This window comes from Rhamphochromis longiceps, linkage group LG14 (assembly GCF_057381845.1).
Source record: "Rhamphochromis longiceps isolate RC_006_pf linkage group LG14, R_longiceps_female_GT1.1, whole genome shotgun sequence".
Lineage (NCBI taxonomy): Eukaryota > Metazoa > Chordata > Actinopteri > Cichliformes > Cichlidae > Rhamphochromis > Rhamphochromis longiceps.
In genome coordinates, this window is record NC_140570.1 from 41,836,250 (window position 1) to 41,848,523 (window position 12,274).

At 46.4% G+C, this 12,274-nt stretch overlaps 1 protein-coding gene across 1 annotated transcript; it reads right to left on the reverse strand.

Moving 5' to 3' along the window:
• Window positions 1–1,037: 1,037 nt before the first annotated feature.
• On the reverse strand, window positions 1,038–9,548 carry spint2 (serine peptidase inhibitor, Kunitz type, 2). Its single transcript, XM_085379879.1, has 9 exons — window positions 9,022–9,548; window positions 7,017–7,187; window positions 5,222–5,335; window positions 4,586–4,747; window positions 4,419–4,475; window positions 4,085–4,249; window positions 3,965–4,009; window positions 2,712–2,817; window positions 1,038–2,599 (listed from the first exon to the last, which is right to left on the reverse strand). Exons 1-9 carry the CDS (start codon window positions 9,455–9,457, stop codon window positions 2,512–2,514), a joined length of 1,344 nt encoding a protein of 447 aa, XP_085236005.1. The 5' UTR covers window positions 9,458–9,548; the 3' UTR covers window positions 1,038–2,511.
• Window positions 9,549–12,274: the final 2,726 nt, after the last annotated feature.

Sequence of the window (12,274 nt, forward strand, 5' to 3'; positions counted from 1 at the left end):
CTTTTCTGAGCCTGTCAAGTTCTTCTTTTGACCCATTTTGCCAAAGGAAAGGACGTTGCCTAATAATTCTGCACACCTGATATAGGGTGTTGATGTCATTAGACCACACCCCTTCTCATTACAGAGATGCACATCACCTAATATGATTAACTGGTAGTAGGCTTTCGAGCCTATACAGCTTGGAGTAAGACAACATGCATGAAGAGGATGATGTGGACAAAATACTCATTTGTTTAATAATTCTGCACTCCCTGTAGAGTAGGGTACACTGGACCGTCCTTTGAGAAAACGCTGACTGTGCATGAAAACATGGATATAATAACCAAAGTGCAGCAGATCAGATAAATGTTTATCATCACTGCGTTTTCCATTGAATCCATGAGCTGCTGATATATTTATAGTTCCACTATCATCGCTGTTACACTCACAGCTGGACTCTGAGCCTCACACTGCTGGGATGAAAACTACTTTCTGTTCAGTTGTTTCTGCATGAAGAACACTGAACAAGCTCAAGAATTTTGATCTCTGAACTGTTCCTTAATGAAAACAGTGTTACTGAGGAACAATCAGTGGGCTCGCCTCTGAACACGCAGCGTGACACTGATGAAGACTTTAAGGACGCAACTCATCCTGATAACACCTCCCACCTGGAAATAAACTGTCTCGCAGCAACAACAACTGTCCTCCTTCCTCAAATTCCAGCCTTTGGAACGAAATATATTTTCCCAGGCTGTTCTCGTTTATATGACATTCATGAAATATTAGAACATGTTGTGGTGAAGTAAGATGCACGTATTGGAGTCCATCTTCTGCACATCAAGGAGAGTTCAAATTTTCAACGCACAGCTCTTTATTTTCCAGAGAATTCCAGGAAAAGAGGTGAATGGATGTTGGAGGTACATTTGGGACGCACCCCAGGTTTGTCCAACCCACTTCTTGGAGCAGGTCCCTCATCAGCTCTTATCAATTAATCACACAATCAATGAAATAATCAGATTATTTATTACATTGAGGATCAATAGAAAATGTGAAAGAGATTTTCAGAGTAAAATAAAAGTTTATTATGAGTTTTCTTAAACCCCAGTTTACAGCTAATAAAGATAAAACAGTATTAAAACAAACAAACAAACAAAAAAAAAATCACCTTAATAGGCCCAGTGCAGTTTCCCCAGCAGGGGGAGCCATCAAGTCCCCAGGTGCATTGTGGGACACGTAGTGCGCTCAGTTTGACCTCAGGTTAGGGTCTGATCAATAATCTGAGTGAGCTAAAGTCCTCTAGCATCCAGCCGAAGGAGACGCTGCACTGAATGCTCTGATTAAACACCCCTGAGCTGATCACACACATGCTTATAGGTGTGAACCACAAAGGAGCTGCAGGTCCAGCAACACCTGCACCACATTCTTCTCTGAGCCCACCACTGGGCCAAAGGATATGCTGTAATTAGTTAGAAAATAGTACCGCCACAGACCTGCCCCTGAGATGATCAAAGACCCCCATCCATTTATTTAAGCGTGAGAAACAATTTTATTTTTAACACAAAACTGGAATGCTGAAAAAAAACTATTACTGATCAATGGAATCGATGACATCACGGATCATGATCAACAAACATCTATGTTTACACAGAGGAACACACCTGGCACACGAGGTTAAAGGGCTGCTCAGCAGAAAAAGAAACCCATCGGCGAGTTTCATGGATGGAGTCTGAAAACTGCCAAAAGCAGGAGTTTAATAAGCTGAAAGTCTTCATTAAACTTAGAGTCACTGCTGTGTACTACTCCCTCCACATAGAAGCTCAAACTGACTCCACCCACACGATTCACACCTGAGTGACAGAACTTGCAGTCTGAGAATCAGATTCAGCTCCATTGGATGGTACCTGCGTGAGCTGGGAGGAGCATCTGTGAGGGGATTAGTACACACCAGAGCACAGATGGTCCACGCTCAACCAATCAGCTGCTTGCTGCTGTGATCACATCATCACCAAATGTTCTTTTTAAAGTGACTCCTCAGCACCTGCCAGGTGTGTCACTACACAGAGGTGATGTTCTGTTCAGTAATTATTGCCTTCTACAACATTTCTGATCAATTTCATGTTCAAATTAGAAAACTGTTTAGTTTCATCAGCTGTGAGGTACAGATCACCTGACCCGACTCGAGATTCACTTTGATTATTGGTTCAGATGTTTTGCTGGATGAGGGTAATCTAAAGCTTCACAGAGTGATTGATTATGTAAAAAAACAAAACATAAACTAAAGCTCTTCATCAAATTTCTCACTAATGTGTTTGGTTAAATTAGAAGGACTGCTCCTTTAATATCAGGAAGTTAAAGCTCTGATCAGTGCAGATCGATACAGTGATTGATTACTCAGTAACAGACGCAGTGTAATTGTGCTGCAACACGAAGGAAAGGGGAGGTTTTATTTAGCTGAGACCTTCAAGCGTCTCTGACAGCAGCATCACAACAAGCCCTGCCCCCACACTCAGCGACGCCTTCAGCCACGCCCCCTCAGGCCTTCTGATCCAGTTTGGGGCTCTCAGGGAGGGGGAGGGAGTCTACGGACGCCTGCTCATCTGGAAGCAGCTCCTCCTTATCGCTGAGAGACAGGAAACAGGAAGAGCGTCACTGAAACAGCTCCTGCACGTCAAGTCTGCCACGCCACCCACCGACCAACCCCACCAGAGTTTAGACGGGCAGCCTTCTATTACCTGGAGGACCGGCGGCGGGAGAGGCGGTGCCGTCTCAGCGTGATGATGATGAGTGTGGCCAGCAGCAGGGCAGAGATGGCTGTCAGCGTGACGAAGAGGAAGAAGGCTGCAGGAGATGAAGATGAAACTCAGCGCTTTTATTGTGAAAGGTTCTCTGCAGAGCTGTGTTTATTTGTGCTGCGGAGCCCATGTTGGACATCAGCTGAAGCACAGCCCTGAAAACACACACACACACACACACACACAGGCAGACGCACACACACGCACAGGCAGACACACACACACGCACAGGCAGACACACACACAGACACACGCAGACACAAACACACACACGCACACACGCAGACACAGAAACACACACGCACAGGCAGACACACACACACGCACAGGCAGACACACACACACACACACACACACACACACACACACACACACAGGCAGACACACACACACACAGGCAGACACACACACACACGCAGACACACACACACACGCAGACACAAACACACACGCAGACACAAACACACACACGCACACACGCAGACACAGAAACACACACGCACAGGCAGACACACACAGAAACACACGCGGACACACACGCACACACGCAGACACAAACACACACACGCACACACGCAGACACAGAAACACACACGCACAGGCAGACACACACAGAAACACACGCGGACACACACACACACACGCACACACGCAGACACAAACACACACACGCAGACACAAACACACACACGCAGACACACACACACGCACGCAGACACACGCACAGGCAGACACACACACACACACGCACAGGCAGACACACACACACACACACACACACACACACACGCACAGGCAGACACACGCACAGGCAGACACACACACACACACACACACACGCACAGACACACACACGCACAGGCAGACACACACACACAGAAACACACACACGCACAGGCAGACACACACGCACAGGCAGACACACACACACACACACAGAAACACACACACGCACAGGCAGACACACGCACAGGCAGACACACACACACAGAAACACACACACGCACAGGCAGACACACACACACACACACAGAAACACACACACGCACAGGCAGACACACGCACAGGCAGACACACACGCACAGGCAGACACACACGCACAGGCAGACACACACACACACACAGAAACACACACACACAGAAACACACACACGCACAGGCAGACACACACACACAGGCAGACACACACTCACCTGCGGTCCAGTGGTTTTGGACTTTATCATGAAAGTCAAGCCGACCTGAAAGAGAAGCAGAGGTCAGAGTTCACCGTGACGAGGGCCACTTTAAGATGGATGTAGGCGGTGTCTCTTTACCTCCACTGCAGCTACTCATGCACTCATCCTCGCTGCCATACCGGTTGTAATTGCCACGGCAACCGCCATATATGAAGGGCCGGCAGGAGGCGGAGTCTAGATCGTAGTAGAACATTGTGAAGGCGGCACGGCAGGGCCCGGAGTCCGGCTTCTCTGTGCACATCCCTGTAACACACACGGGCGCAATCACACTCTCCTCCAGCTGCCGCCTACATTACCCACATTGCAACTGCACCGTGCCAGCAGCAGTCCCCATATCAACCTAATCATGTGTGCTCTAGCTCCACCCACAGTCAGGTGACATGCTGCAGCAAGGGTGCGTTTCATTTCTTACCCTTGTTGTCTGAGGAGTCCTCATCTGCGGATTTCTTAGAGGATGGAAGGACGGACACTGCAGAAGACAAACACGTCAGCGAACGCTCTTCCACCTGCCCGACAGGTCAGGATCTTGGATCTCTCACCTGTGCAGGTACCCTCAGCTGATGTGCATGTGTCTCTCACCTGTGCAGGTCTGCATGCAGCTCTCTCTGGTTGGGTAGTTGTTCTTGTTTCCTCTGCAGCCTCCGTACATGAACATCTCACAGTTTCCTGTCTCTCGGTTGTAGTACCAGTGCCTCAGCGATGCTCTGCAGGGACCCGTTTCAGGCTTCGCCTCGCAGTACTCTGATTGGACAACACCACACAGGTGTCACTTATATGGAGAGGCAGGTAAAAGTTTCATATTTGTGAAAGAGTAAAAGGATATCATATCATTTCCCTCGGCAGTTACCTCTGCAGGAGGGAGAAAGAAAGGCGGTTAGTCACTTCCTGTTTTCGGACCTGAGTTTTACTTCCTGTTCCTACCTGTCTACTTGTATACCTGTGTTTTACTTTTTGTCTAAAATTAAATTTAAAGGCAATTTTTTTTATTTTTCATAAAACTGTGACAAAAACTTCCTGTTCACAGCCATACTGCAGCACTGTTTGAACCTGGTTGTCCTGCAGGTGGCAGCACTGCATCTTCCTCTAGAAGAAGTACTTTTCAAAGGTAACTTGAGTGGGACTGCTAGTAGTACTGGAGTACTGCAGTAGTGACAGGTGTTATAAATGATCAGTGTTATTGATCAGTGATTGGTTGGTGAGTCGGGGTGGCGTTACCAGATTTGTCAAAGTCAGCAGATTCTGGATCAGATTCAACCAGAACATTTGGAGCCATCCGAGGAGCTTTAACAGGAGGAGGAGCAGGAGTGGACTCATCAGGGAGAACTGGGCCTGGAAAAACACACACAGTTTACTTTGACCAGGTGTGCTCCACAGGTGTAACCAGGTGCAGCACCTAAATGAAGAATGCCCGTCCTTCCAGTTGAACACTCAACCAATCGGGGGCATGAATGCTGTCATGTGGGTTTACAGTGCTGCTTTTGTAAACTCATCAGCTGAGTACAGGTAAGCCAAAGCTGTCCTTTTAAAGGAAAGCTGATGGTGAGAGGACACACTCCACTGATCGTCCAGCAGGTTGTATACAGGCGCTGTGGAGAGCATCCTCACACAGAACATGACATCGTGGTTTGGGAACAGCTGTGTGAAGGACCAAAAAGCTCTCCAGAGAGTGATCCGTACAGCAGAACGCTGCTGCAGGATTGCTCTCCCCCCGCTTCAGGACACCTACACCAGGAGATGCCGGACTAGAGCAGCGCAGATACTGAAGGACCCGTCCCATCCTGGCAACAACCTGTTCCAACTTCTGCAATCTGGTAGAAGGTTCCGCATCTTCCGGGCAAGGACAGAGAGACTCAAGAGGAGCTTCTATCCCCAAGCCATCCGTGCCCTAAACACACACACCCGCCCTCTCACATCATCTATAATTGACTGAGTCAGGACTCTTCCAGACACTAAACCAAGGCACAATGTACATTTCAATTCCTTTAATTTTAAATATGTTTATATTGTCTATCCTGTAAAATAGTCAGATGTCTATTCATATTAATGTACAGAATTCACCTGCTTGCTGCTGCTACTGCACATTCACCCAATGTATATACTATATGTGTGTGTGTGTGTATATATATATAATGTTTTTCCCTCTACACCCCCCCCCCCCCCCCCAATTTTTTTGCACATGTCGAGGAGCGTGTCAGGCTACATTTCACTGTGTGTTATACTTGTATAACTATGCATGTGACAAATAAAGAACCTTGAACCTTGAACCAGGTTGAAGTAAACCAGGTGTTCTCTGGTTTACCTGGAACAAAAACGTTAAACTGATCCAGTTCTGGTTCACTCAGGTACAAACACCAGACCACCTTAAACAAACCAGCTGTTAGTCCCGCCCCTTTTACATTCTTTAGATCAGATTTTAATGTTTTTACTGCGTGAGTAAACACACCTTTGATACTGTGTGTGTGTCCTCTGTGATCATGGTGCCTTTAAGCAGTGTCGTAATAATCTGAAAATCGAGTGTCTGACAGGAAAAGTCACCTGATCTGATTGTCCAATCAAATCATCTCAGATGGGAGAAGATGCGAGCCGCTCAGCTGCTGTTGTTTGATTCAGAAACACGGAGGACAAAAATGATTTTAATGAAGGAAATTTAAGAAAGGACAAAGATTTGTGCTGTGAACTTTGACCCCACAGCTGTCACAGCCAGAGCCCCCCCACAGTCGGTTTAATAATGACCCTCACAGTCTGTGTGCTCGATCAGTCAAACGTTGGTTACTGATTATCAAACACGTCATTAGTCTGTGACTTTAAAGGAGTGGTTTCATATCCGATCTGTAACGTGTGCCGTGGATCTGTGTTTTAATGACGCTCGCGTGTGTCGTTTTTTTTTTTTTCAACCTGCAGGTGAAATCCGCCTGCGCGCCTCATCCCCACACAGTCAACGATGAATTTATATTCCCCGTGTACTTAAATAGGCACTGTTCCTTTAAACAAACATAAACAGGAAGTTTACCTGTGACCCCGGAACAGGTGGCCTCACACTCCTCCTGAGACTCAAAGTGGTTTCTGTTGGCCTCGCAGCCGCCGTACACAAAGCCGCTGCAGTTCCCGCTCGTCACGTTGTAGAAGAAGCGTGGGAAGGCAGCGCGACACGGGCCCACCTTCATCGGCAAGCGACAGCGAACTGAGAGAGACAACAGAGACACCGTCAATAACAGCACTGATAATCTTTCGGCGCTCTCTGATTGGCTGAGTTCAAACCCTGTCAGTTTCCTGTAATTTTCAAAGTGCTCTTGAGCAACAGCTCTCCAGCTTCCTGAAGGAGTGCGTTTGTTTGTTGACCTCTGACCTCAGGCTTCTGATGCAAAGATGAGCCAGTTTTGTCTCTGCTCATAACAGACACCTGAGCAAAGAACCAGTTTTAAACTGTCTTTAGGCTCTTTGTCACGGTCATCATAGCGCACTAAAATAAAAATAAGAACTAGATGTTTGGAAAAAGAAAGAACACTAACAAAGTTAGTGGTCGTGGAAACTAAACGAATGAGACGTTTTTAACACTTATTAGTTTGGTAAATATACCTTCCCTGACGAGGCTCAGACTCTGGAGTCACATGTTTTTTCAAACGCCCTCCTCACAGTAAGAACTTAAAAAGTGTAAAACTAACACTCAAAGTATCATCTACTAATGACGATCATCTAGTGTCCACTGAAGCCTCATCAGACAGGTCTCAGTGAAGGACGGCTGTCAGGAAGTCATTCCACATGAGGGGACACAGGAGAAAAGACTGAGGTCTGAAAATGACACGAGAACTGGACTGAAGAGGACCAGGTGTGACGGAGCGATGGATCCACATCAGTATGTATGAGGAGATCCCACACTGAGAGTCTGCAGCCATCTGTGAGCCACGGTGGAGGCGCTGCCATGGCTTCAGCTGACCTTCCAACCAAAATACAAAGAAAGGAGTGTTGACGTATCAGGTAACACCAATGAGTTAATCCAGAAAACCAGGTGCATTATGGGTGTGCCAGCAAAATAAACTGGACAGTAGATGGACTCAAAAACCCAAACCTCATGAAAATCTCAGGTGTTTAAATCACCTTCAAACAAACAGGTGAGGGCTCCGCCTCCTCTCAGGTGAAGCAGCCCGACCGGTCCAACCTCTCGGAGAACAAACAGCCTGTAAAAATACCTGCACAGGTGGATTCCAGGTAGGGCATGGTGTCACATTTACAAGGAAACAAATGAGAGCAGATCATTAACTCTCAGAGGTGCTCGACCCGAGAGAGGCTGCCGGGGGCTCCCATGATGCACTGCGGGTTTCTTCTTCACTTGTGCTCATAAAGCTCTCTGTTTCAGGTAATCACTGAGCAGCTGAAAGCCTCATCCGTCACGTTAGACTAAAAAGGTCAAAGGTCAGTTTCTCTGTGACATCAATTTCACTTGTTTTTATCATTATTATAATAATGACCACAGCGTCCACGCTCTCAGGTTCAGTCCATGTTTGGCGCTTCCTGTTGACATTAGTGTGAATATGTCTCTGATCAACCAGAGCGTGAAGCGTCACAAAGAGGCCACAGGTCACGGGTTTGTGTCTGCAGTTCACCTGTGCAGGTAACAATGCAGCAGAGCAGGATGGGCAGCATTGCTCAACAACAATGAGGCACCAAATGCGCCGCCCACAGCGACTCCCTTTTCACAGATTCACACGCCAACTCTGTTATTGATCAGGAAGTATGAGCTCAGTATTCTCAAAGGTTTCAGTGAATGAGGTCATTACTGAGTCAGCTCTGACTCCGCCTTCTTTTGTTTCTTTTATTTTGAAAGTCTTCAGCACGAAGGAGGAAATCAATAATAATAATAATAATAACGACCAATAATCAAGTTAAACTGATCAGGTTTCTCCCTGCAGACTGATCAATGAGCCATCTATCGATTAGGTAAAGGATCAGTTATGTTCAGCCTGATCTGTCAGCTCCATTACGGCTCTGCCTGTCGATCAATAATCAAAGCTTCTTACTGTTGTTAGACCCGTTGCTCCGCGGCTCCCAGCGCTGCACCTGCGGCATGTTGTTCTCCTCCTGGCCGCCCTCCTGCGCATCTCCGTCGGCCTTTTCCGCCACGAGCTTACGGTAAACCTCAAACTGGCTACTGGGACGAAGTGTGCAGGCGTCGTGGCCGTCCCCACAGCCCACCAGCTTGCAGTGGGTCGGTCCGTCCGTCGGAAACCCGATCACAGCCAGGTCGCAGTCCGGGAGCGCGCAGCACATCGCCCGACAACTCTTGGGATCGAGCTCCATCACATTGCTCAGCAGCCGCGCTCCGCCAGCCTCGAAATCCGGGACCTGTTTGGGGTCGGTGGACTGGTTCCAACTGCAGTCCATAGCCAGACCCGAAGCCAGCACGAGCCCGAGCGCGAGCAGCTTCAGCGGGATGGTCGCGCCCCCAGTCATCATCAACAATCAATACAAAGCTCCAATAATCAGGAAACAGCGCAGCGAGCCTCCGGCCACACGGTCACTTCCGTGTTCTTGGCTCTGTCGCACTTACATTTACCTACGACAGGTGCGGCAAGCGAGGCCTCGCCCACACCCAGACGTCACTCACACTCAGACACACACACTCACACATACAGAGTTCTGCTGAACGGTGAAAACCTCAAAGGTTCAAATAAAACTCGTTTTGTTTTACTGATGACGATGAATCTTCGGCACAGAGCGGGAGAACAGAGTTTGAATTACAGTCAATCATTTGGTGTCTGAGCGCGCTCAGTGCTGCTGTTGGTCTCTAAGGTGACGGCTGCACATTACAGCTGTTTCCATGGAAACATGAACACCTCCTGTCCCACATCCTGATGAAGGAGACCTGATATCAGATCAGAGGGCATTAATGTGATTGGCTGAACAGGTGTGTTCACTGTTTGCAGCAGAGTGACACTCAGCAGGAAAGCAGAATCAGCACATGTTCACATGACCACATGACCACACGCACTCTGAGCTGCTGGGCTGCACATAAAAGAATTAGAGGAAATGGCTGATTTCAAACTCTGAGCTCGACACATGACTCGGCTCCTCTGCTTCCTTCTGAGGGCCTCTGGATGTCTGGAGTCTTGATCTCGTCCATACCTGCTTCATGCCCTGGAGGACGGGGCTGTGGCCCCCCCACACCCTCTAGCAGATCATTACATGAAGGAACCTTTTAAAAAAACAAGCGCGTCCATGCTCACAGGTGTACACACGGGTGATCACACCCACAAACTACACCCTTTTTGGCTCCTACCTCAAAGCACACTGTGTTCTGTTGATCTTATGTGCTGCACAATAATGTTTAACATTTAGTATTTACTGTCATATTCCCATATATCATTGTGATGCTGTTTATTGTGTTGCTCTTTTTTTTTCTTCAGCTTGTTTTCTCTTTTTTCTTTTTTTTGTTATTCTCTTTTTATTAAACAACCTATATAAACACAAATAATCCAAAATAAACATATAATCAAGAACAGACGTAAATAATAAAAAAAATAAATAAATAAAAATAAGAAAAACAGACGGGTGTACCCTCTAGTGTGTATGTACTCGCACACACATATTCACTCACACACCCATATTCTTAAGCATACATACACATACCTACTTACATATGTGTTCACTTGTAGTCTCATACATACTAACATATACATATAAACACATAACGATTCAGAAATGTGGCATATATAGTTACAGAGATTCAAACAAGATCGGGTCTCCTTAACCGGATGTAGTGTTTCCATTTACCCCAAATTTCACTAAATATATCAAACTGGAGTCTTTTAATGAAGGTAATTCTTTCCATTTTAAACATCCCATGTACAGTCTCATGCCAATCACCCAGTGATGGAATTTTCACACTAAGCCATTTCTTGGTAATAATTTTACGGGCAGCCAAACTCAGGATATCATACAACTGCTTAGACATTTTATCTACATTTACTGAGTATAAATATCCAAACAAAAGTTCGTCCCAATTAAAGGGAAGCTGCATACCAAAAATAATCTGCAACTCAGAGTGGATCAATACCCAAAAAATGTTGATCCTTGGGCAAGACCAGAACAGATGAAAATGTTTTACTCCTTGGGCCCCACAATTTCTCCAGCAATTAGAGTGATTAAAATAATGTTTACTTTGTGCAGGGGTAATAAAAAACCTACAGATACTCTTCCAACCGTAACATCTCCATGTATTAGAACTAGAAATTCTCCACTGAAAAGCGCATTGCTCATACCAAATGTTATCTGATATTGCTATATTTGTTTCATTTTCCCATTTTTTTTTGATGTAGGTAGTATTCCACTTCTTAACCTCTTGTATACCCTTGTACAATCTTGAAATCACCTTAAGGCCTGTGTCAGCCTGATAGGCCTTGACAAATATACTCAGAACAGGTAAAGAAAAAAGATCTGTTCTCTTAGGTATAAAATTATATAGATGATGCCTAATTTGTAAGAACCTAAAAAAGTCCGTTTTACTTAACTGGTATTGATCTTTTATTGATTGGAAGTCCCTAAGAATTCCCTTATCGTAAAACATACAATATGCCGTTAAACCTTGTCCGCCTCCTCTCAGGTGAAGCAGCCCGACCGGTCCAACCTCTCGGAGAACAAACAGCCTGTAAAAATACCTGCACAGGTGGATTCCAGGTAGGGCATGGTGTCACATTTACAAGGAAACAAATGAGAGCAGATCATTAACTCTTTTTTCATTCTCAACAGGTGATGGCCTGGCCTGCATTTGTATAGCGCTTTTCTAGTCCATAGGACTTTACACTACTTTACACTTACACTTTACACTACATTCAGTCATTCACACACTGGTGATGGCAAGCTACATTGTAGTCACAGCTGCCCTGGGGCGCACTGACAGAGGCGAGGCTGCCGGACACTGGCGCCACCAGTAGGCAAACACGGGGTTGGTATCTTGCCCAAGGATATTTGGCATGCAGCCAGGATGCAGCCTGGGATCGAACCACCGACCTTCTGATTAGTGGCTGACCTGCTCTGCCACCTGAGCTACAGCCACCCCAGGTGATTGATAGATGGATTTTTTGTCTGCTTATTTTGTTGGTTTTTGTTTTTTGCCCTTTATCCCCGTCCCTCTTCCCCACTGTTTTTCTTTCCCTCTTTCTTTCTCCCCTTTCTTTTACCCAGGCTCTTTCGTCTTCAACCGTCAGTGACCTGCAGAGCAGCACCATGGCGAAGGTTTATCAGAGAGAAGTCTTCTGTGATATTATAATATGC

Excerpts from the sequence above, each read along its gene's own strand:
- spint2 (XM_085379879.1), bottom strand. The coding sequence starts at position 9,457 with ATGATGACTGGGGGCGCGACCATCCCGCTGAAGCTGCTCGCGCTCGGG. Across the intron at positions 4,250-4,418 it reads GGACTCCTCAGACAACAAGG|GGATGTGCACAGAGAAGCCG; the intron begins GTAAGAAATGAA and ends TGTGTGTTACAG. Across the intron at positions 2,818-3,964 it reads CCAAAACCACTGGACCGCAG|CCTTCTTCCTCTTCGTCACG; the intron begins GTGAGTGTGTGT and ends CATCTCCTGCAG.